The following is a 25,958-nucleotide window of genomic DNA, read 5'->3' as shown; positions in this document are numbered from 1 at the left end:
CTCTTTTCCTAGCAGAGGAAAACCCAATCATTGTGAGACTGCAAACACCTGGGCAGCTTACTTGGGTTTTATCATGGAGTTGCTCTGCCTTCAGGCATTTGGGGAGAAGGACTCTGGCTCAGGCTGGGATTTTAGGAGCCAAGTTGAGTGACAAAGTGGGTTAGGTAGTTTATAGTGTTGGTATAAAGATGAGATTGGGATACCATGAGCTGGGAAGATGGCTAGGACATTCAGTCACCCCTGATTCAAGACCTCCTGACAAGGCTCCTGAGAAAAATCTATGTACAGAACACAGCCTCAGATGAAAGGCAAAATGATACTTTGTAACTAGCTGAACTGGAAGAGACATAGACAAGCCAAAACAATCTTGGAAAAGAACAAAGTTAGAGGACTCACATTCCCAATTTCAAACTCACTACAAAGCTGCAGTAATTAAGACAGTGTGGTTTTGGCATGAAGATACATAAACAGATCAATGGAACAGAATTGTGAGTCCAGAAATAAACTCTCATCTATGGCCAACTGATTTTCAGTAAGGGTGCCAGGATGATTCAACAGGCGAAAGCCTAGTCTTTTTAACAAATGATGCTGGAATAACTGGTTATCTACATGCACAAGCATGAATTTGGATTCCTACCTTATACCAATACACAGAAGTTAACTGAGACTGGACCAAAGACTTAAATGCGAGACCTAAAACTACACATTCCTAGAAGAAAACATGTGAATGAGGAATGACTGCTAATGGGTACAATGTTTCTTTGAGGGGGTGATGAAAATATTCCACAACTGATTGTAGTGATGTTGTACAACTTTGGGAATATACTAAAACCACACTGAACTGTGCACTTTAAATAGCTGAATTTTTTGCTATGTGAATTATATCTCAACAAAGCTGTTTAAAAAGACCTTGTGGCAGTGGCCTGGAGGGATCTGGGTCTGAGGGACCATGATCAGCCTGATACTTTTCTGTGAGGCATGGTGGCTTGGGCAGTGGGAGAAAAAGCCATCTGGATCCTCTGCACAGTGCTGGATGCCATTGATCAGATGTGGCTGCCTGTAATGAGGACTTGGAATGAGTGCCACTATGGGGTTCTAACTGGCCTTAATAAAGCCGAAGCTGCTGCCAAGCATGAGGAGGCCTCGGTAAAGATCTGGAGGTGCTCCTATGATGTCTCATCACCTCTGATGGAGCCCAACCACCCCTTCTAAGGCAACACCAGAGAGAAGAGCAAATATGCAGATCTCACTAAAGATCAGCTACCCTCCTGTGAAAGTCTGAAGGATACTACTGCCATAGCTCTGCTCTTTGGAAAGAAGGAATAGTTTCCTGGATCAAGGAGGGGAAATGGGTACTGATTGCAGCTGATGGCAACAGCCTTCAGGGCATTGTCGAGCATCTGGAGGGTCTCTCTGAAGAGGCTGTCATGGAGCTGGACCTGCCAACTGGTATTCCCATTGTCTATATATTGGACAAGAACTTGAAGCCCACCAAGTCCATGTAGTTCCTGTGGGGGATGAAGAGACTGTGTTTAAAGCCGTGGAAGCTATGGCTGTTGGGAGCAAGGTCAAGAAATAAAGGCCAGCAGACAGATTACTGTCCCAAGGAATGCCTTCTCTGCCTATCCTTTCCTCCGCACTTCTGCATATGTCACATTGACCACTTCATAGTCATTTTTTTTTTTGAGATGGGGTCTCACTGTGTCAGCCAGTCTGGAGTACAGTGTCACACTCTCAGCTGACTGCAACCTCTGCCTCCCATGTTCAAGTGATCCTCTTGCTTCAGTTTCCCGAGTGGCTGGGACAATAGGAATATGGCACCATGCCTAGCTAATTTTTGTATTTTTAGTAGAGATGAGGTTTCACCATGTTGGCCAGGCTGGTCTCAAATTCCTGACCTCAGGTGATCCACCTGTCTCAGCCTCCCAAAGTGCTGGGATTACAGGCATGAGCCACCGTGCCCAGCCATAGTCATCTTAAGTTGTAGCTGCAGATGGGGACCAGTGGCTTCCATTTTCTTTTCAGCCATTTTATCTCCTACACCCACTGCCTTCATACAACTGGATTGGAATAGCGCCTCTGGGGCATGAGTTCTCAGTCCACACTGAGGGAAGGCTCCTCTTAGCCAAGAGAGTTCAGAGGTAGTAACTCTGGTTTTTGCCAGGGCTATGTTTACTAGGGACCAGCTTGAGAAGGGGAGAGGGAGGAACCATGCTAAGGCATGACCAATGAAGAAGCAAGAAGCAATGAAGCAAGAGTGCTTATTTGACCCCAGGAGCCAGTCCTGTGCCCTTCTGTGGTTAGGTCACTGACTTGGATGGTGGGGTTAGTCATTTCTTGGAAGATAAATGTAACTTACATAGAAATGTTAAAAAAAAAATCAACTGTTTCCTCCCTGATGCCAGAGAAGTTGGCTTTAGAAGGTTGGGATCAATCCTCAATTAAATTTATATGTTGCATTTACAAAATTTTGTTTGCTTGTTTGTTTGTTTGTTTTTGAGACGGAGTCTCACTCGTCACCCAGGCTGGAGTGCAGTGGTGAGATCTCGGCTTGCTGCAAGCTCCACCTCCCGGGTTCACGCCATTCTCCTGCCTCAGCCTCCCGAGTAGCTGGGACTACAGGCGCCCGCCACCACGCCTGGCTAATTAGGTATATTTTTATAGAGATGGGGTTTCACCATGTTAGCCAGGATGGTCTCGATCTCCTGACCTTGTGATCTGCCCGCCTTGGCCTCCCAAAGTGCTGGGATTACAGGTGTGAGCCACTGCACCCGGCTACAAAATATTTTATATATAATATCTATATATAAGATATAGATATAATATATATAATTTTTATCTATATAAAATATAGATATTATGTATAAGTAAATGCAACACATGTGTGTATATATATGTTTGTAAAAGTAAATGCAACACATAAACTTAACACATAAACTTAAATTTTGTCTATATATATGTGTGTACATATATTTGTGTGTATGTGTATATATATATACACACACACTATATATACACATTATATATCTATACACACACACACATACACATACACACAAACACTTTGGAGTTTCTAGTGGCAGTTGAAATAGTTAGTCCCATGTATGGTCATGAGAAAGTAAGCCATTCCTCATACCAACATGGGATATGCCTTTTGGCTTCTAAGGGTAGAAGTGCATTCTGCTGTATATTTTAGAATCCCTCCCCTGCCTTGTTTTGTGGCAGTGAAATGCCTCTTGAGCATGTCCAAGTGTGTCTTTCACTGTGCCTGATTTCTTAATCATGTTCTAGTTGCTTTGCCCTGTCACATGGTCCCAGTATTCTTTTTCAGAATAACTGTACTACATTTTTTTTCTAGTTTAGTATAGTAAAGGAGTGATATGCAATAAAAAAGTCAAGATGATAAATTTTATGTTATGTATATTTTACCATATTATTTTTTCAGAGACAGGGTGTCACTCTGTCACCCAGGCTGGAGTGCAGAGGTGTGATAATAGCTTACTGCAGTTTCAAACCCCTGGGCTCAAGTAATCCTCCTGCCCCAGCTTCCCAATAGCTGGGACTACAGGTGTGTGACACTATGCTTGGCTAATTTTTAAAATATTTTGTAGAGATGGGTCTTGCTTTGTTTCCCAGGCTGGCCTAGAACTCCTGGCTATAAGCCATCTTCTTGCCTGTGCCTTCCAAAGCACTGGGATTACAGGTGTGAGCCACTGCACCCAGCTTATTTTACCAATTAAAGAACACTTATTTTTTGTCCCAGTCACAACATATCTTTCTGGGTTTCTTTGATTACCTTTATAGTTTTGCCTTTCACAATTAGGTGTTCAATCCATCTGTAATCCACTAGCGTTTGTGGTGTGGAGTAGGGACCCAACTTTTTCTTCATTGAGCCAAATTTCCTAACACCTTCAACTAAATAATCCATCCTTTTCCCCATGGATACTTCTTGTGTGTGTAGAATGATTGTGATAAGAAGATAACTAAGTCTCACCCAGCATCTGGGCAAGCAGGGCACTGGGAAAATGTCAGCAAAGGGCAAAGGGGCCTAGAACCCAAGTCTTTCCAAGGCCCTGGTAGAATATGTCCTTGCTAGGCATTCATTTTTCCAGCTTCCTTTCTCCTGGAACTGAACTCCCTTCTTCTTCCCCTACTCCAGGGGAGAAGCATGAAAGAAAGAGTAAGGAGGTGGCTTACCAGAAATAATTATGTTCAAGCAATCCTGTTACAAAAATCTAGTCTCTTCCCATTTCAGAGATGTACAAGCTCCAAATGTCTTCAAACTGGAAAATGACACACAGATACTTTACGTATAATAGATAAGACTGGAGTTTCTCCCAGAGGGTGAGTGGTGGTCACAGGGAGGGAGATTTACTCATTTGTACAATAGGTTTGAGCACCTATTGTATTTCAGACCCTGATCTAAACTGGGGTGGGAGGTCCAAAGATATCTTAAGTTGGGTTTCCCTAGAAGGCTATGATAAGGATGTAAGTGCTAGTAGTTTATTTGGGAGGTGATCTCAGAAAGCATAGGTAGAGGTATGGGAAAATGAGACAGAGAAGGGAAGGTAAGGGAGCCAATAAATGGTACTTTATTGACAGTTTACTGTTATTGGCAACTGAGGTCCAATCTTGCTGGGAAATCCTGGGAGTCAGTGTAGACCATGCTTCCATGCTTTTCTTACCTGAGGGTAAGTGAGCTGGGATACTTACATAGCAATTCCCACCTGCTATTGATTGAAGGTTGCTAGTGTGAGGGGTGCAGGGGGCAGGTGTTAACTCCCTAGTATTTCCAGCTGGGATACTTACATAGCAATTTCCATCTGCCGCTGATTGAAGGTTGCTAGTGTGAGGGGTGCAGGGGGCAGGTGTTAACTCCCTAGTATTTCCATCCTGCCCCAATCTCAAGTATTTCCCTCTCTTGCATGCTCCTGTGGGCAGGGAATGCCCTCAAGCAATGCTCGCAGTTGGACACAGATGCTTGCAGTTGGAGCATCCAGGGCACATCTGTGGGAAAGGTGAGTGCTAAGGGATATGGGTGAGGCACTGACTGCATCTCCTACAAGTATCTCTAGTATACTTTACATGTTAGTGGTAAGGAGATGCAAGGTAAACTAGCAAAACAATGAGCAAGATGTTGTTAAATAAAGATAAATATTATAAAGAAAACAAAATACAGGGTGCTGTGTTAGGGATGGTGGTGAGGGGCTTATTTAGATTAGGTGGTCAGAGATGGGCTCCTTCAGATGAGGTTTGAACTGAAATTGAGGGACAAGAAGGGAGATGGGGAGCAGGGCAGAGTTTTCCGGACCAACTGAATGAACATGGAGTGCAAATGCTTTAAGGTTGAAGACCAGTGGGTCTGGTCATGTGTGTAGTGGAGAGTCAGAGAGTAGATGGTGAGAACAAGGGATAGGCAGGGAACAGGTGATGTGGCATCCTGTAAGCCACTGTAATATGTTTGGAGTTAATGTTAAGTACAATGAGAAGCCTTCAGAAGATTTTGTGCAGAGAACTGATATAATCTCACTTGAATTTTAGAGAAAACTCAGGCTTCTGTGTTGTGAATGATTCAAGACCAGCTGGAGAGCTACTGTAGTAATCCAGGTGCAAAACAATGGTGCTTGTCAGGTGCACTAGTCAGAAGTTGGGGTAGGGGAAAGGATGGATATGGTACATTTTGCATGTAGAAACAGTAAGACCCCATTAGATCGGACAGGATAGAGGCAGTAAAGGAAGGGAAGATTCAAAGATAAAGTTTTAAGTTTGAGCAATTCTATGGATGGCAGTGCCATTTACTTAGATGAGGCCGACTGGGGAAAGAGTTTGGGGGTAAAGAAGCAGGCTCTTTCTTTGTTTGCTGAAGGGAATGTGAGATCAATGGTTTTCTTTTCTTCTATTTGAAAGACTGGCAGTATTAGATAACGTTTCCATCTGAGGAAAATGATCCAGTAGACAGGAAGAACTGATGATTTGGAAGAAAGGAGGTAATTACAGTGGTAATTTATGGAGAAGAGGAGATGGTACCCAGGACACAAATGGAGGGATTTGTTTTGATGGGTGGAGCAAGTGTACTTCATGCCTTGTATGGGAAAGAGGACAGAGTATGCAACACTGCCTCCAAAGGGTAGATTTGGAGGTGGGAAAATGAAGACGGTCAAATATCTCAATGACGGATAAGACAAAGCCTTCACCTTGCTCAGTGGAGAATGGAGGAGGGACTGGTAAAGGGAAAGGAAGAAAGAAAAGCCATCTTTCCCCCTGCCCCACCGCCAGCTATCTCTAGGTGTTATGTGCTGTTGTGGAGCAGTCAGATAAGGTTAGGTTGAACAAGGATTGGACTGGGGTTTTGTCAAATGAATTAAAAAAAAAAAAAAAAAAGGAGAAAGGATCAAGGGGAGATGATATTTGCAAGGGGTGTGATTGTGATGGTAAGCCAGGGAATCTATGCTGGGTCATGATGTCTCTGAAGAGAATTATATGAGCTGATGCATGTAGAATTCTCAGAGCTGGGCCTACAATGTAAGTGTTGGAAAGGAATTAGCTATTTTTATTAATGCAAGAGAAGTGAGAAAATGAGGGGCAATGCTTGATAACAATGTAAAAAGGCCCAAAGGATCTGCTGTTAAAGAGATAGTAAGTTTTCTAAAGTAATACCTCTTAACACCTCTTGTGGGGATCTCTAACCAGGGGCCCATCTGGTGATGCTGCTGTTGATTCCTGTGGGACCAAATCCCTAGAGCACCATTTCCAGGTTACTACTGAGCCCTCATTTGCCCTCCCCTACCTGTGCAGGTGAGATCTGCCAGAGGCTCTGCAAGTGAGTACGTTCCTAATGATTAGTTTTCCAAATGAGTCCTGTTCTGGGTTCTTCAGATCTACTGGAATGGCATCATGTATTGTGGCATTGAGGGCTTTTAAGGAATCCTGACACTACTTTTCCCAGACAAAAGTCTTTAGGCAACCTTGTAAGTGAAAGGCATATTAACTTGTGTTTTGGCCTAAGACAGAGGTTTAGACTGACAGCACTGACTATTTAGGGTGTGTGTATCCAAATTCCAGATTGTGTTTCTCAGCAAGCGACAATTTAGGAGTCTTGACTGTTTTCTAGCTTAATCATTCATTCCCTGAAGGCTATAGACAGAAGTCTCTGTTTACATTTAAATTCCTGCTACCACCACCATGGTAGATAGCAGCTGAGGTACTTTATATATCCCCAGTGCAAGACCATGAAAACATTGTTGTCTCTCCCAGGTAAAGAAAAATTGCAATTGATTTATATGAATTATAATAATAAATGATTGGCTAGATTAATTTCTGGATCACATTTGAGTGATGACAAAATCAAACCTGTCAGCTGGTGCTTTCATGATGACTGCAACTTAAACCTTCGTAATGTATGTAAACTGCCAGGAGTCTCCCAGTTGTTTAAGTGGCCACAAGGGGGTGATAAAGGACTGCATACTTGCAGGAATCGGCCCCCTTCAATTTCTTCTGTAATAGCATCATTCACCGGGTACCCTGTATTTCATTACAACATACTTCATCTACCAAGTGGGCTATTACTGGTTCCCATTCAGTGTGTCTGGCCACTCATTTACTATTCTTCATGATGCTAGTATTGGGCTAAGCTTTTCTGTGTTTTTTAACAAGTCAATGGCAGTGATGCACTAAGAGTGGATGTTTATGATCAGGAAGTGGGTGGGGGTGGGTCTTTTTTTTCTTTTTCTTTTTTTTTTTAATTTTAATTTTGAGACAGAGTCTTGCTCTGTCACCCAGGCTGGGTGCAGTGATGTGATCTCGGCTCACTACAACCTCTGCCTCCCTGGTTTAACTGATTCTCTTGCCTCAGCTTCCTGAGTGTGCCACCATGCCTGGCTAATTTTTGTATTTTTAATAGAAAAATTACAGGTGGCTCACACTTGTAATCTCAGCATTTTGGGAGGCTGAAGCAGGTGGATCACCTGAGGTCGGGAGTTCGAGATCAGCCTGAACAACATGGAGAAACCCTGTCTCTACTAAAAACACAAAATTAGCTGGGCATGGTGGCGCATGCCTGTAATCCCAGCGACTCAGGAGGCTGAGGCAGGAGAATAGCTTGAACCCGGGAGGCGGAGGTTGTGGTGAGCTGAGATCGCGCCATTGCACTCCAGCCTAGGCAACAAGAGTGAAACTCTGTCTCAAAAATAAATAAATAAATAAATAAATAGATAGATAAATAAATAAAATAAAAACGTTTTTAAAAAGTTCTCTCTCTACTCTCCAGACAATATGTTGTTCCTTGCTCAGTGGACTCGGGAGGTGGGGTCTGGGGTCCTGGTAAGAATGGGTAAAGGACACATGGAGACAAACTCTGGGATTAAAGCTAGCCTCCTTCTGGACCATTCTATAGACCCGAGGCCCTTCAAAACCTTCTAGGCTAGAACAGGGAGCTGCAGTTGAAGTCCAGCGTGAGGCCTGAGATCAATTAGATTCCCTGTGGGGGCTTTAAACTTCTTTTGTGCCTTGAATGAATGGCGCTCTTCTATATATGTCATTGCTTTTTGCATGAAATATGTCTGTAGGCTGTTCACTAGTTTGAGATGAAGGCACCTAGATCCAGCATCATGCAGCATCAGGGTGCAGAGTTATCTACATACCACAGCAGATCTACTGCTACCCGTGGTAGGTTCAAAATCAGACTGACGACTTACCAGGTGAGCCAACCTGACCCACAATGGCATCCTTACAAGCCAATGCTGAGTTTAAATTGCCATTTCAGTTTTTTTTTTTTTTGAAATGGAGTTTCACTCTTGTTGCCCAGGCTGGAGCGCAAGGGCGCGATCTCGGCTCACCACAACCTCCGCCTCCAGAGTTCAAGTGATTCTCCTGCCTCAGCCTCCCGAGTAGCTGGGATTACAGGCATGCACCATCACGCCCAGCTAATTTTGTATTTTTAGTACAGGTGGGGCTTCTTCATGTTGGTCAGGCTGATCTTGAACTCCCGACCTCAGGTGATTCACCTGCCTTGGCCTCCCAAAGTGCTGCGATTACAGGTGTGAGCCACCGCACCCAGTCTTAAAATGCCATTTTATGTTCTCTTGTGTAGCTCAGAGAATCCCTAAAGTCATCTAACACAATGATGCTGGGTAAGGAACATTGGAGGAGTCTGGCATTCCCTCCTCTCATCAGTATTAATTCCCCTCTGAATGGTTTTCCAGGAGGGAGGAAATATAGCCTATTCCTCTGATTTATGATTTTTTTTCCATGCTTCCATTATCTAGATAAGAAGGAGTTAAGTGCCTACATGACTATGTGAAGAGTGTTCAATGCTGAGGCTTCCTGATATAATTTTGCTCCTGCTTAATTCTAGCTGATTCACTTGGCCCTTTGATCCCAGACAAGCACAATGTCACCTGGCTACCTCTTGCTTGTCAAGTCATCACAGTCCACAATTAAGGACTCCCTTGGATTTAGTTACAGCAGGATCATGCCTTTGTTTCTCTCCCAAATGGACCGCTGGCTTGGTAAGCAGAGTCCTCAGAAACCCAGTGCAACTGGTGTGTGGAGGCGGTCGAATGAGGTTGCCTTTTCCCAAGCTGTCATTACCCATTCCATTAGGTGGAGCCAGGCTGGTGGCATACAAATGGCACACAGAAGCCTGCATTACCACTCCATATTTCTCAAGTTCTTTTGGTTAACTGCCATCATGACTGGAACTAGAACTGTCCCTTCCATATGATCAGAGCCACCCCGTTTCTAGAATGGTTAAGAGAACAGTTCCTGTTACTCAAGTTCCTAAGCAGGTTGATCAGACTGCTTCCATGGGGTTTCCTCCGCCTCAGGAGAGCCAGGACTGAAAGGCAGAGGACATTGCTGCCAGCAGCACTTTACTCCAGGCTATGATTCTACCAAAGGTCTTAACTTCCTAATGGTGTCTCCAAGTGTAAAAGTCTAGGGATAAACCTATTTGTCTTCTACTTGGTATTATGCATTGTGCACCATGAAGTATAAACCACTAAAGAAACTGCAGATCAAGACCTTCCAACATGGAGGACACAGAGAGATATCCAGTTTGGCTACTGCCAATTTGCTGCATCTCTAAGACATGTTATCTTTCCTCCACAGTTACACAATGCCTCCTAGTCTCTTTCTTGCTCTAAAGATTGGAACTGCCACACAAGTTCAAAGTCCAATCAGGTGTCTGGAACTCATAGGCTGAAGGAAGAGAATCAGGAAAGGTGCTCTTCATGAAATTCAGTTTTCCTCAAGCCTTTTAATCCCACCCACTTTGGACTGACACAGGAAGTGATTACTACAGAGCTTGTCTATGGGTCCCAGGATGAGGGGTGCTTTCTTTCCCATCTAATATATTCTTTTCTTGGCACTAGCTCAGCTCTCAGCAGATGTATTTATTTAGGCTGCACTTGAATGTGGTTGTTAATATAAACTTCTGCTTTACTATTTCCATAGCACTCCTCAACAGGGTGCTATTATACAATATTACAGATGAAAACGTAGCAGGTTCTTAATAACTTAGAAAATTCTCCCAAACCTCTTGATCTTCATCAAACTATACTGATGTTTTCCAGAAATGAGCTTATCAAATTTGGGTCTATATTCTGGTGTATACCTCTTAATAGTCTGTCTTACTGTATTGGAGGAAGGATGAGGTGAGAAAATAACAAACCTATTTATCACTTACTGTCTTTAAGGGGCAACTTTGTGGGGGCTGATTTTGTTTTCCCAAAAACCAGTATCACCAAACTACAGGCAAGGGCTCATTAGGGCTCACTGGTCCCAAAATAAGACTTTTTTTTCCCGTACCATCCTTATCCAACTGTAGTAAGCTAAAAAGCTTGCCCCTGTCGATGCATTTCTTTGCATTGGCTAAATGGTTTTAGTGGCATGGCTCGTACAACCAAGTAAATAACTACTACTTAATAGAAAGGAGCCTAGAACTCAAGATGAGCTGCAGAAATCTCTTAATTAAGAACTGCAAATTATATGTATTTTTAAGAGAGTCTTGCTCTATTGCCCAGGCTGGAGTGCAGTGGTTCCACCTTGGCTCACTGCAACCTCCACCGTCTAGTTTCAAGAGATTCTGATGCCTCAGCCTCAGGCAGCTGGGACTACAGGTGTGCACCGGCTAATTTTTTGCAGTTTTAGTAGACATGGGGTTTCACCATATCGGCCTGGCTGGTCTCAAACTCCCAGCCTCCAGTGATCTGCCCACCTTGGCCTCCCAAAGTGCTGGGATTATAGGCATGAGACACCGTGGCTGGTTATTATTTCTTACACCACTACCACCCCTGGTCATTGTCATCTGTGGCTCTGGTTCCCATTTGGTGAAACACATACCAAAACCATGATGTAGTGAAAGAAATTTCCTGGCTGGAATCTCTGGGCTGACACCCTGTCACTTTCTAACACCCTTGGGAAATTAACCTGAGGCCAAATGTTTTCCATCTGTAAGACAGTGATACCATCAACCTCCACTTGCAGGGAAGTGCCTGTGACTACTAAATATACTTTATGTCACAAGGCTATTACAGTATCTGGTACTTAGGGATAGACTTATGTTGGCAACTCAGTAACAACTGATAAGAACACAGAAGAGAACTCTATGTGCTAATATTGTTAAACTTGATACTCTTTAACAACATTTAATACTACAATCTGATCAATTCTTTGACAGCTTTCACTTGCTTTGCCATGAATAGTGGCTCTGGCTGAATTTCTACTCCTGCTTCTATTCTTAAATCAGTAAATGAAAAACAGAAGCTACATATAACAAAGGTTCTCCTCTAAGCGCTGGGTATAACAGCTGAAGCTAATCAGAAGGAATATCTGCAGAATGAGAACTCCAATTAAGAAAGACAAAACGTGTATTTTACTTGCTTCGATTTGGGAGCATAATTGCTCACAAGGATTCATAGATTTTTTTTTTTATTGTTAAGCTGCAACGTACATGGTTTAATACAACAAAAAACATTTAATCAAGTGAAACGTAATAAACTGAACAATAAACACTCGAAACATTTTCCATTGGAAACATGTAAAGACGAATATGAGGTTTTGTTACCATCTTACTGCAATTTTCTTATGTGTTACTAGCCTACATACCCCATGTTTTCTGTAATCATGCAGATGTGAATGCAAGTTTGAATGATTAAATAAATGAAAAGTCCGTTTACTGCAGGCAATCATTTCACAAGGCAGCCAAACCAGGTTTAGAGAACAAAACTATTCAAGAAATTCTCCACGTATTTAGGTTCATTTTAGAATCCATGAACCTTAAGCTGTTCCTCCTTGACAATGCCAACCTGTAAAATAAAATTTAATTTAGCAAAATAACTCTGAGAAATACATAAATTCATTAAGAAAACATGGGAGAGTAATTAAAAAGAATCACTATCAACAGCTTATTGCAACACTGTTGTCTGTGGCATGCACTGCTGATAGCCAACAATTCAACACATATTTGAATACTTTACATACCAAGAAATATCGTGTTTGTATATACAGAAATGATCAGAATACTCTAATGACAAAATAAACCTGACAGAGGTCTTTACTTTCCAAATAAGTACCATGTCTTTATTTCACCTAATTTCCTTCATTCGTATGATTTTTACTTAGTAGAAAACAAATCATGTTGCCTTTAAATACGATGTTAAAAGCAATCTCAAGGTTACACATAAAGCACCCACTCACTCACCTCCAAGAGAAACTGGCAAATGTTTTTTCTTTGGTCACCTTGAAGCTGAATAACCTCTCCGTATTCAGGATGTTCAATCACAGTACCATTACAGGCAAATTTCTGGAAAAGTGCATAAATATACAACAAAATTTAGTCAACTAATATGAGGTTTTATTTCACCATAAGAACAGAATTAACCATTTCAGTGAGCTAGATCATATTTAGAGAAACAGATTTTGTCTTCTATAATCCACAATCCTTCCAATTTAATTTGTAAACCAGGAAATGATTTTATGTGTAACATCAAGAACTAAATATTTCACATTTAAGTTTATTTGAAAGCCACGTGAATCTTCTTTTAAAATGAGAGACCACACCGGGAGAATAACTAAATATTTACATGTTAATTACAAACATGAGAACAGCTTTCTTGGTCTAGTCATTTTCATCCACGCTGATATAAAGGTGTGAATTATAATCCAGTTCAGAGGTGTGCACCAGTAACTCTAATCCTTTCTTCCTAATCCCTTTACCTTTTTGAAAGCTTTCACAAGTTTCTTTTTGTCATAATCATCTGCAATGCCCTGAACAGTAGTCAGTGTCTTTCTGCCGTTCCGTTGCTGGATTCTTATATGAATGTAATCCTCAGTCCCTGCCGGGAGTAAGTCGTCACCCTTAGTTGCATCAGCAAAGGGGTCTGCAAACGGATACAAAAAAAAATCCAAAGTAGAAAAATATTTTTTAGGAAGTACTTTCCACAAATACATTATACTACCAATCCTGACAGTCATCAGTGAAGGTTCTAGTATCTTTGCTGTTTCTGCCGGTAGGAATGGAGATGGGGGTGGAGTATTAATAAAACCCCCAAGGTACTCTCACAAAAAGAGAAACATTTGGATAGCTATGTCCATTGTAGAAAAACGTTGTTATAGATGTTATCGTTGAATATGGTCCTCTAACGAGAAAAAGGAGACTTAGAAAACCTTAATATTGTAGCCACTATAAAAATGTGCGTCATCTCGATTACATTCTGAGGAAAACATAAACATTCGAATATGCCCACCCTAATCATTTAACCGTAACTGTGCCTTGCCAAAAAAAAAGTAGATTAGATATATATCAAGAGGCGTAATTTTACAAATTGCTACGCAAGCAGAGAAGACTGAACCACTGGCCAGTGACAGATCAGAGGCCTGCATCCGCATCTTTCCCTAGGTGCCCCCAGGGGCTGCCAGAGAACGGGCGCCGATTCGTAATTCCCCTGGCCCGGCATCCCCTTTGCAAGTAGCAGGGCCGATCTAGGAGTCCACGAAATAGGGTCGCCAAGGTTTCGAGGGGCAGAAGTGGAGGAGAGAGCCGGGTCAAGGACGGGGCAGGGGGTGGCGCATGGCCCGCGGCCGGGGCTCCGAGAGGAGGGCTCGCAGTCCGGCGCTGTCCTCGGGGAGGGGGTCGCCAGGGGCCCCGTCGCCATTTTCTGGGCGCCGAGACAAAGCCCCACTAGGGGTGCGGGGAGGGCAGAAAGGGGGCCCCTAGGGGCGGTGATCCAGGCGGGCAGCGGGCCCAGAGGCGCGCGGGGCAAGGGAGGGAGGCGGCGGCGACGGGATCTTACCGAAAGATTGGAGGTTCTGGATAGTGGACATGCGATACTAGTGTGAGGCCGGTGAGGGGATAAAATTCCTGCGGGGCCCGCCCGGATCACCGTGTCAGGAGGCTGTAGTGGCGAGAAAACGGAAATAAATAAGGAAACGCTTCGCCCTGGGGTTGGGATTAGGCTGGAGTGGCGGCGGCGGAAGCCGGGAGGAGGCAGGAAGAGGCGAAGGAGGAGGCGGAGGAAGAGGCGGCGGCGACGGATGCGAGGACGCGAGAGAAGAGGCGGCGCTGCGGCTTCTCCCACAAAATGGCCGATGGAGACTATTTAGCCGCGCCGGCCGCCCCTCCCACGTGACCCTCCCGCGCAGGGCATCCTGGGACTTGTAGTTTTCCGGAGGCAGCGGAGCCGGGAAAGCCAGAGGCTGGGGGCTGCCGAGACCGCAATTCCAGTCACGGAGTGCGCCCTCTAGCGCCGGGCGGAAGACGCGGGAAGTGTTCAAGCGGCCGCAGAGCTGCCCAGAGTTCGCAGGTCTGGGGCTGTCTTCACAGCGAGCTCGTAGGGGAGGACAGTCAAGGGACTCAAGCGTCCCTCTTGACTCCCCTTCTCTCGCCGTGCAGTGGCGGCGCCGAGGGGCCGACGCTCAGGGCTAATCTCTATCAGTCACTCTCGAGGCCCCGGGTAATGTAAGTAAAATCGGGGTGCAGGAACAAAACAAGTCCTCTTGCTCCGGCTTTCAACTCATTGGCCACCCCTCAGCCCTACCTGCATTGAAATTCCAACCCCAGTTGCAGGAGCGTTGTTAGTCTCAACCATGGTTGGAGATGGGAGCCTCTCCTTCCAGGATTGGACGGACCTCTTATTCCCTAGCACGGTGGATTTCAGACTCCAGCGTGTGTGTCTGGAGGGCTTGAGAAAACACTGATAGACCCCAGAATTTCTGTTCAGGAAGTCTAGGGTGTGAGCTGAAAATCTGCAATTCTCATAAGCTCCTTGGTGACGCTGATCCTGCCTGCTGGTCTGGGATCAGGCTTGAGAATCACTGCCCAGCTTCATCATGGGCCTGGCATCTAGTGGGGGCCAGGTGTGTGTGAACAGAACATACCACAAAATCAGCTTGTCAGCTCATTGTGTGTGCCTCAGAAGGCTCAACACAGAATTCAGGAAAGATGCCAGGTATAAGCTGAAGGTGAGCTCAGCAAATAGGTTAACTGATGGAGTCATGTACCAGACTGTAATATCTTCCTATCAAGTCACGCACAGAAAAATAAACCCGAGACTGGGAATTGGCTCAGGCAGGTGTTCAGTTGTCAAACTTGGTTGGCTTTCTGGAAGCAAAGAGATAGACTAAAATTTAGGGATTCTTAACTTTTCTGTGTGTGCCATGGCAATCCTGTGAAGCTGCTGAACCCCTTCTCAGAATAATGAGAAATTAAGTTTTAAGTTCATAAATTACATAGGATTACAAAGGAAACCAAGTTATATTGAAATTTTAAAAATACATTAATAACATGTATTAATACACTAATAACATTTAGCAAGATTACGTCTAATACTATAATTTCAAAAAGCTGATAAACGTAAGAGATATTTTGTGATGTCTGTAACATCAGAAATTTAATGTGAAAGTATGTGTGACTTCTGTTGGTGCAAAGCGACAGGTCCTTCTAATACTATTATGTTGCCTTTATTCATAATGGAAGGAAATGGTAAATTTTGCTTAGAGGTTAATGAAAGTGCAGATGTAATTTTTTTTCCCCATCCAATTTTAGGGATCTCCATCCCCGCAGTTTTACCCATGGGCCAAGGATCTGCAGACCCCAGATTAAGAATACCTGAATTTGACAGTCTTTTGTGATTAACAATGATGATAAGTGCCATTTATTTAGTATTTACTATTTGCCTGTTACAAAGCTTATATATAACATTATTAATCTTCATAGCTATTTTATAAGGTAAGCATTACTCTATGCACCAGGTACGGAGATGGAGGCTTTTGCAGGTTAATGCCTGAAAAAAAATCAAATTCTTAACTCTCAGAAATCTAACCACATTTGTGGTCTCCCAGCCCTGGTTCAAATGGAAAACACTCTTCTTATCCCAAATTGAGGTGTAAAGTTCTAGAGCTGGCTCCAAAACAAGGAGCGTCAAAATATCTAAATAAGTGTGCTTTAAAGTACTTTTATTAGTTCAATTTTGTGGCCTACTTTAATACTCTTAACACTCTAATTTCTAAATAATTTTTAATCTAGATAATGCATCTCTATTTGTTTCTTAGTGAATGTACATGAGTATTTTACATTATTTCTCAGAAGAAGCCAAAGGTGATCCAGTGAAGAAAAAATTACAAACATAGAGAAATTAAAAGAAAAATTCCAGAAATCTTAGGGTTTCATGGTCATTACCCCTGTCAGGAGAACTCATCTTTTCTTAGATTTAGTGTTTGCATCAGAAATCTCCAGGAGTAAGAAAAAGAAAAAAAAGAAGAAAGAAACCCCCAGGACCTCAGAAATCTTTAATCAGAGCCAATATGAATACACATCAGATACAGTTGTGGTTCTTAAGGCTCTTCTAACTCTCATGATTCATAGTCTTTGTGTTTAGACCTCCAGTGTCCAGTACAGAAACCACTAGCCACATGTGGTCATTGAGTACTTGCAGTATAGCCGATTTAAATTGGGATGTGCTCTAAGTAGAAAATATACAGTAGGCTTCCAAAGACTTAAATTGTCTTAATTTCACCTATTTCTTTTTACCTTTTTAATGTAGCTACTAAAGACTTAAAATTACGTGTGGCTCATGCTGTATTTCTACTAGATAGCACTGGTTTAGAGTGAAAGAATTTGACCTGTATGTGAAGTTATCATAAAAAGAATAAACTGAAGCATTTAAAATCTAGTGTTTTTAAGTTCTAAATGGTACCAGCCTAGGTTAAGGTACTTATTTCTTGTCTTAATTCAGAAAAGCATTTTAGATCACTCACAGAGAACAGTTGTGCTGAGTAAAGGAATTATAGAAGATAATAAATGAAAAAGAAAAGCACCTAAAGCTGAAGGTAGAACCCCCAGTCTGGTTCTAACTTTCTGATAGTTAAGACAAAGAGGAAATCAGCTAGAAAATCTTTATGTATACAGGATGAAAACATACCAGTTGCGCAGGAGGAATAGCTTTGCCAGGCCCTGAGCCACAGGAGGTATTATTCTTGGGCCCTCATAAAGGGAACACTGTGATGTAGTGGAAGCATCCCTAGCAGTTTGCCCACAATGAAGGCAATGATGGGTTTTATGCAGCTGTTTCTTATATGTGCTGGTCATGAGGATGTGTTGTCTGGTTAGAAACTTGGGTCCTCATCTATCCTTAGGCTGCTTACCGTGGTGGATGTGATAATGTACCACTCAGATTTCCTGCTTCAGTGGGCATAACTGATGAACAGCCCCAGCTGCTATGCTCTGAATTCAGCATTGCATCCCGCTGAGGCCACACTTCCCATCAGCTATTCCTAGCCAATGACTGAGCACAACAAAGATGCTACGGCAGTCCTGTTCTTGGGAGATGTGGAACTCCTTTGACAGGCGACTCTGGCTCAAGGACTCTCCATTGGCCTGGCTGAACTTTCTTAGATTTGTGCTGACGTCTAAGATTCTTCTAATTCAACCTTTCTTCTTCTGTCCTTCGCAGACATTTCGCCCAATAAATTTCTTGCACATCTAATCCCATCTTGATGTCTGCTCCTCAAAGAACCCAAACTGATAAACCTGACTGCAGACTGGTTGGTAAAGAGACAATAAGTAGAAGGAAAATTCCAGTTTAAATAACTCTGGTTATTACTACAGAGCTTTTCCTCCAAACTGTAAACTCTCCTGAACTGTGCTGAATTTCATGAGGCTAAGAGAACTTCCGCATAGCCTGCATGAAGGCTTAAGGCCCTCTATGTAAAAGCAGGCCAGGCAGGCTTTTCTTCTCCTGAGTGGGTACCCTAAAACAAGCCCTTTGTATCTTGCATATTTAATGGTAAGAAAATGAGGACATATTGAAGGGGAAAACCAATGTGTGCCTAGTACTTTGAGCAGATATCCAAATCTCGCTATGGACAGCTTCTGCCCTCCCACAACTGGGAAGACTCCAGGGACTCTTTACTGAATTAGTGAAATGGGAAATCACTATTCCCAAGTGATGAGTCAATGTGACTGGTATTTCCAGGAGACCAGCTACAAAGAGAAACCCCAAAGAATGAATGTCCTTTGAGGATCATAACTAGTATTTCTCACATCTCAACTTTAAATGAGAGTTAAGTAGCTGAGAGTTTAAAATTACATTTCCTGGCTAGAACTATGTTGCCAAGTGGTTAATAATGTGCATGGTATGAATAAAACAGAATTTAGTTGCTATCTCTGTGTCTAAAATACATGATTATTGAGTCAGTGTTTCTGTAGAATGAATCAGAAGAGCCACAGAAGAGAAAGTCATAACCTAGGCCTGTTTCCTAATATCATATGCTTTGTACTCTTCCATTTTCCTGGGAGAAGAGTAAGGAAGGTGGGTGAATGGGCTCTGTATTTGTAGGCTCTTAGTTAAAAACATTAATAGTGACGATGATCAACATGCTGACAATTAGCACATTGTATGTGCTAATATATCCACAGAGTATAATATTGAACAGAAACCAAAATAATGTACGTGTTAAAGAGTCAATAGTTTTTCTTATTTTCAGAGAGCTTTTGAATCTAAAAGGAGAGTTAAACCAAACCAACATGTAATTTATAAAGCATATCAGAATAAGAAAATTTCAAGGCCTGCGAGGTTGAAGACTAAATGGAGTTAACTCAGTAAATATGAGGAAATTTCCCTAACATAGCAACTCCCCACTGGTGATCTTAATTAGGAGGGAATGCAGATACTTGGCCATGTCACATAACTTCTAGTCTAAGGAAGGGGCAGTATTGCATTCAAGTTTCTTCCACTTCATTCTACCCTCCTGCTGTCAAGAACTGTGAAGAGTCTGAGATTTTATCCTACTTGCAAGCTAACAGGTTAGCGTGCCACAGTTTCATGGGTACTGAAACTGAGACTCTTGCGTTAGAGACAGGCCTTTATTACTCATGGCAAAGCAGTAGCCAGAGCTTAGTGTTAATGCTGGTTTCCTATGTCCACAAATCTAAGACCCATGGATTGGACCCAACTCCAACACAGGTGGGTCTTGATTGATGCCTACACATGCAGTGGGTTGTATTACAGGAGAGGAACACTGTGCTTATGGAGTCTGTTGCTTTTATTATAAGCAGTAACAAGCTTGTCTTGGGGGGCGATATTACCTCATCCCTCGGGACTGCTCCCTGCAAACACGACTCTGAGAAGAGGCCAAGGTAAGACGTGGTCAGGGCCTTGCATTCTTGGCAAAACCAATAAGAACATGCAGGCACCCTCAGGGCCTATGGTGAATTACCTCTCCCAAAAGCTGCTTACTCTCCTTTCATGATGGGGTGTTGATAATTGGAGGGGTAAGCTCTAGGGACATTCGAATGGACATATTTACTAGAGGACAAGACTATTGTTTGTTGACAGGTCATGTACATAAATGCATCTCACTTTTTATCCTCTTTTCTCAAATCCCTGGAAGTTCTGTGGGGCTGACCTGACCACCTTCTTTTCTCCCTTTTATCTCCTGTGGCTTGGAGCTTTCTCATCTTTTCCGTTTCCCACCTCCCATAGAGCCAGCTGGTCCTACGAGTTAAGTTGGGGTTGGGGAAGGGATTTGGCTTCAGAGGCCTCCAATCCTTGGCTTTATGTTCCAGCCCAGCTTTCCTAACAGCTCTGTGTTGGGGTTTCAGTCATAAGCTTGACCTGCAATCATGATATTTTTCTTTCCTTCACCACTGACACTTGAGAATTTATCTTCCTTGTGGACTTCTGGGGTAGTAGTGGCTTATGGTCCAATGTGTGATTTGAATATAGCTGGATCCAATGGCTTATTTATGCTTTGAATAGAATGTAAGGGTCTAGGCTTGAGAGTTAGATCTGGCATCATATTCTTGTGTAGCCATGAATAGCTGTGAAAACTTTACCTCTCTAAGTCTCAGTCTTCTGTGAAAAGGACATCATCATTTATACCTCAAAGGATTTTGTAATGAATGCATCAGAAAATGTATCACAAGCACTTACTAGAGTGTATGGCACAGAAGATGAAGCTTTATAGTTCAAAGCCTTTTCCAGGAGTTGTACAATGAGAATGCTTGGAAGTGACTGATTCTGATGTGAGGTTGGGGCAGTTGCTAGAACATTATACATTTTTTCTGGTGTTTCCCTTTTCTTTTCCTGTGATCCTGTGCTCTTATGAAATCTCATTACAGCCCTAGTCACTTTGGTTCATTACAATAAAATTTTTCTTGGAATGGTGTCAGTCAGTTTATGCAACTTGATTACACTGGAATAGTGCAGGAAAGGTGGATACAGAATAAATAACAGAAATAAAACCCCTCTGCTGCCACAAGATTTATATATATTACCCCCTTAGGAAAGGACAAGTATGTACATGGTGGGGTGCTTGAAGCAAAAAGGCCCACCCGTTGCCACTCTCTCCCTACATTCATGCTCATGTATCCATCTGCTCCAGGGTAGATGTGGGATAGCATATTTCCCCCCATAAAGGTTAAATTATGTCTGTTTTTCAGTAAGACATAACCTTGACATTGCCAGATCCATTTCTGGCAACTTATGCAACTCCCATCTAAAAATAGACATTCTTAGAATCACATCTGTTTAAATGGGAGTAATTTCAATCTTATTGAAATAAGTTTAGAAAATGTGTTTGAGTATTATTAATTGTAGAACTTCGTTGTGAATGAACTTGGGGACTTTTGCTTAGAAGTTGATTGTAATCTCAGTTGACCTGGAGGTGGAACCTTCAGTCCTTTCTTGTCACCATAGAATGAACTTTAATGGTAGTATATAACAATATATCTTATCTACAGGCACATATTTCTTTAACATTAAAATAGTGGCTGCATCTTAGGTCATTTGCTCCATGAAGCATTGCCGGTGTAGAACTGAAACATTTAAAAGAAGGTCACTTTAAAAAGAGGTCTTACCCCACAGTTTTTCTGCTCAATATAAAAGCTGATTAAGCTTCCTGAGAGAGTACAGGAGGAGGCAAATTCCTCAAGGAGAGGGGATAAATTGTTTTCATCATTGTAACTAGGGCCCAAAAATGCCTGTTCATAGGATGTGTTTAGTACATGTATTTTGTACCACTTTACATACAGTATTAGAACTTAACAAACATGTACATCTACTTCTTTCCTCCCAGCTTTTTGTGTTGTTATACATTTTAGTTTTGTACTACATCATTCTTATTTTATTTAAAATGGTTAATTATCTTTTAAAGAGGTTTAATAAAAATGTACCCAAAAAGTTACCATTTCTAGTGCTTTTCATTTTTTGTGTAGATCCATATTTTTATCTGGTATTTTCTTTCTGCTGGCAGAACTTCCTCTGTTATTTTTTTGTAGTTATTTTGAAGTCTGCTGGCAAACTTCCTTTGTGGGTCTGAATGTGATGAATTCTTTCAGGTTTTGCATGTCTGAAATATTTTTATTTAACCTTCATTTTCGAAAGACCGGTTTTGTTGGGTATAGGATTCTATGTTGACAATTGTTGTTGTTGTTTTGTAATAGAGATGGGGCTTGCTAGGTTGGTTGCCCAGGCTGGTCTCAAACTCCAGGCTTAAGTGATCCTTCCCTGTTGAACTCCCAAAGTGTTAGGATTACAGGCTTGCACCATTCATGCCTGGCCTATTTTATTTTTTTCTTTCAGAACTTTAAAGTTGTGGCTCCACTGTCGTCTTGTTACATTGTAAACAATGAGAAATCTGCTGTCATTGTATCTTTGGTCCCTCATATGTAAAATTTTTTTTTTTCTTGGACTGTTCTTAAGATTTTGCCTTTATCACTAGTTTTGAACAATTTGAGCAATTTGATTATTTGTGCCTTGGAGTAGAGATTTTATGTTTCCTGTGTTTAAGGGTCATTAAGATTCTTGGACCTCAGTTATAATTTTCATCAAATTTTGAAAAATTTTCTCCATTATTCCTTAGAATTTTTCTGTCCCACTCTTCTCTCCTCTACTTTGGAAACTCCAGTTACACATATTTAAGGCTAAAGTTGTTCATAGTTCACTGATGCTCTGTTGTTGTTTTTTTTCTTTCTTCTTTCTCTCTCTATATGATGGCTTTATAAAATGAAAACTTGGCTAGGCTGAACTACATTTCACAGACTTTCCTTTCTTGTGTGTTTACAGATTGGGTGGGTCACAAGAACTCATCTTTCATGATTTGGAAGCTGGAAGGAAGGAAGCACTTTTGTAGCTGACTCACCTCAATGGCATGAACAGTGTCTGAGCCTACAACTGCGCTACCTTCTCTGGATTTTTCTTCACTTTTTCCTCACTCATGAGCCAGGTATGTGTTTTTAGTTCCATAAAAAAGAGCCCTGGCCAGGCGTGGTGGCTCACACCTGTAATCTCAGCACTTTGGGAGGCTGAGGCAGGCAGATCACTTGAGCTCAGGAGTTTGATACCAGGATGGGCAACATGGTGAAACCCCAATCTATAAAAAATACAAAAAATTAGCCAGGCATGGTGGCATGAGCCAGTATTCCTAGCTAGTCAGTGGGCTGAGGTGGGAGGATGTCTTGAGTCTGAGCCGAGATAAGTGCCACTGCGCTCTAGCCTTGTTGACAGAACCAGAGCCTGTCTCAAAGAAAAAAAAAAATTACCATTGCACCAAGGTCAAAGGCAACAAGAAAAGACATGGATTTCAGTCTATCCTCATGGAGTTCTAGCTCATGATTACAGGGTTTCAGCTTGCTTGCGATAGTCTTTTCCTGACATTCCCTTACTGACTTCCTTCCCTATGGACTCTATATCAGATGCAGAGACACAGCCTTACAGAAGCTGCTTAACCAGCCCTCATAACTGCATAAGCCAATTCCCTGTAACAAGTTTCTTTATATATGTATGTATGTGTTCGATTAGAGAAGCAGGACCAGTGTGAGATATACAGAGGTACTATTCCCAGACTGTGTGCATATTGCATACTGATTCCCCTTCATCTTTTAGGTGGTTATTTCCTGGGCTTCACAGTTTCCTTACATTCATTCCTTACATTAGTATTCTGCTGAATACATGGGGAGGACTAAAGAACTTTCCAGTGTTCCCTCTCTGTGAAGCCCTCTCCTCTTATATTCTGTTTGCAAACTCTAGCTGCTCTAATATTTTTGCACTCCACTTTTTCTACTTACGGCGTCTGCTGCGGGTCTGCCTGTGTTCCCTCTCTGATGTGACTAGAATGTGTTCCCCAAAGTTTATGTGTTAGAAGCTTAATCTCCAATGTAACAATATTGAGAGTTGGGACTTTCAAGGGATGATTAGGTCATGAGGATGATTATTAGGTCATGATTAGGGCATTAGCTCTGCCCTCATGAAAGAATTAATGTTGTTGTTATGGGATTGGGTTAGTTATTGCAGGAGCAAGTTCCTGATAAAAGGATGAGTTTTGCTCCTTTCCCCTGTGTGCTCTCTTGCCCTTCTGCCTTCTGCCATGGAATGACTCAGCAAGAAGGCCCTCACCAGATGCACTTTTCTTGACCTTGGACTTCCCAGTTTCCAGAACTGTGAGAAATGAGTTTCTTTTCTTTATAAACTGCTGAATCTGTGGTATTCAGTTATAGCAACATAAAATGGACTAAGACAGAAAATTGGTACTGAGAAGTAGGGCTGTTGCTATAACAAATACCCACACATGTGGAAGTGGCTTAGGAACTGGATAATGGATAGAGGCTGGAAGAATTTGGTGTAGCAAGGTAGAAAAAGCTTGGATTGCTGTGAATGGTACATTAAGGGCAGTTCTGATGAAGGCTCAAAAATAGGGAAGATGAGTGAAAGTCTGGAACTTCTTAGAGATTACTTAGGTGGTTGTGACCACAATAATGAAAGAAATGTGGACAGTAAAGGCCGTTCTGATGAGGTTTCAGATGGAACTGAAGAACAAGGTATTGGAAACTAGAGCAAAGGCCACCCTTGTTATAAAGTAGCAAGTAACTGGGCTGAACAGTGTCCGTGCCGGAAGGCTTTATGAAAGGTGGAAGTTAAGAGTATACTAGGATACACTAGTATAGTATCCTAGTACACTAGGATACCTGGTGAAAGAAATATCTAAACAGCAAGTCCTCCATGCTGCGCATGGCTATTTTAACTTCTTACAGTAAAATAAGTTAGGAAAGATACGATTTAAAGACAGAATTTATCATTAAAAAGTCTGTATACATTCTGTCTTGCCCTTCTGCCTTCTGTTGTGGGATGATGCAGCAAAAAAGTCTTCACCATATGCAAGCCCTTCACCTTGGACTTCCCAGCATCCAGAACTGTGAGAAATGAATTCCTTTATAAAATAAATGACCCAGTTTGTGGTATTCTGTTATAGTAACACAAAACAGACTAAGACACCTTTTCTGTGCTCCAGCCTGGAACACTCTTTCAAGGCAGAAAGATGGGCCAGTTGCAGGGCTCACCTTGTTTGTTTCCCATCCCTCAGGAAACACTGTCCTTTGTTTGATGTGGAGTGTCTTGAAAAACTATTGTTTCTTATATTTTGTCCTGTGATTTTGTTGTTTTAGATGGAAGAGTAAATTAAGTCCCTGTAACTTCATCTAAGTTGAAAGCAAAGTTTCAATACGTGTATTTTGAATGTAAGAATAAATTTCTCTTTGGCATCTATCATGAAATTAAACCTTGAATTGTGAATATATCTGATACTTAGGGAAAAAACTAACTTTTTTAGAGTGATGACCCTTTATCCACCAGTGGTATATGTGTGTGTGTGTGTGTGTGTGTGTGTGTGTGTCCATGTGCACACACGCATATGCACAAATTTTTTATCTACCGGTGGTGTACGTTTGTTATTGTACTAAAAACCTTCACTTTAGAGCACTTTTAGAAATGTGTATTAGTGTTGTTTTATAGCAAGGAATCTTTGGATTGTTTTATGTCTAGGAAATGAACCAACCTGTAAATTGTGTAATTGTGTTTTTGTTATATTAGTTTGCCCATCTACTCACTTTTATAATTGAAACCTGGCAAATTTTCTTAGTGTTTCCAAGTGCTATATAGGAAGTTAAAATACTGTGAATACTAGTTAAATATGAGTTGACCCACTTTATAGCTAAAAAGAGGAAACATTCTGAACTGAGATACACACTAAGTAAGCAAAGGGAGTTGCTACTGATATTTTGTATTCTCCACTGTGGGCCAGGAAAACTGCCAAGCATTTTGTATTATTTATTTACTCTTTATAACAGCTTTGTAAGTGGAGTTTATTGTCTCATTTTACAGATGAGAAAAATGAGACCCCCAATAAATTTATTACTTGCTTAAGAATATACAGCAAGTGTCATAGCTAGGATTTGAACTCAAGTTTGTCTGCTTCCAAATTTCATGGTTTTTTTTTTCTCATGTTATAATTCCCTTATGGAGGTTAAGCATACCATTAAAGTCATTACATTTAGTGGTGTTTTCACAGGGAAAGAATGAATAAGTCTGGCTGATTGGTGACATGCAAGACATGGACCAGTACAATACAGTTTCAATGGTTACTGATTAAAGGCCTGTAGTCATTCATGAATAAAGAAGTCACTAAAG

General features: G+C 41.8%; 1 protein-coding gene, 1 long non-coding RNA gene and 1 pseudogene across 3 annotated transcripts in view; 2 read left to right on the top strand and 1 right to left on the bottom strand.

Moving 5' to 3' along the window:
• Window positions 1-978: 978 nt before the first annotated feature.
• On the top strand, window positions 979-1,579 carry LOC100423204 (phosphoglycerate mutase 1-like; annotated as a pseudogene).
• A 10,321-nt stretch (window positions 1,580-11,900) lies between these two features.
• On the bottom strand, window positions 11,901-14,477 carry EIF1B (eukaryotic translation initiation factor 1B). The gene is given in 4 exon segments (NM_001257885.1): window positions 11,901-12,305; window positions 12,701-12,802; window positions 13,216-13,379; window positions 14,292-14,477. Coding segments are annotated over 4 exon segments (342 nt in total). The 5' UTR covers window positions 14,323-14,477; the 3' UTR covers window positions 11,901-12,260.
• Window positions 14,478-14,512: 35 nt separating this feature from the next.
• Window positions 14,513-25,958, top strand: part of LOC144339125 (uncharacterized) — a 72,334-nt gene continuing 60,888 nt past the window's right edge. For both annotated transcript variants that reach the window (XR_013413808.1, XR_013413809.1), the window contains exons 1-2: window positions 14,513-14,956; window positions 22,563-22,722. This is a non-coding gene — a long non-coding RNA (uncharacterized LOC144339125). The remainder of the gene's footprint in view (window positions 14,957-22,562; window positions 22,723-25,958) is intronic.

Source organism: Macaca mulatta, chromosome 2 (genome assembly GCF_049350105.2).
Source record: "Macaca mulatta isolate MMU2019108-1 chromosome 2, T2T-MMU8v2.0, whole genome shotgun sequence".
NCBI lineage: Eukaryota > Metazoa > Chordata > Mammalia > Primates > Cercopithecidae > Macaca > Macaca mulatta.
This window is presented reverse-complemented; position numbering and strand designations above follow the sequence as displayed.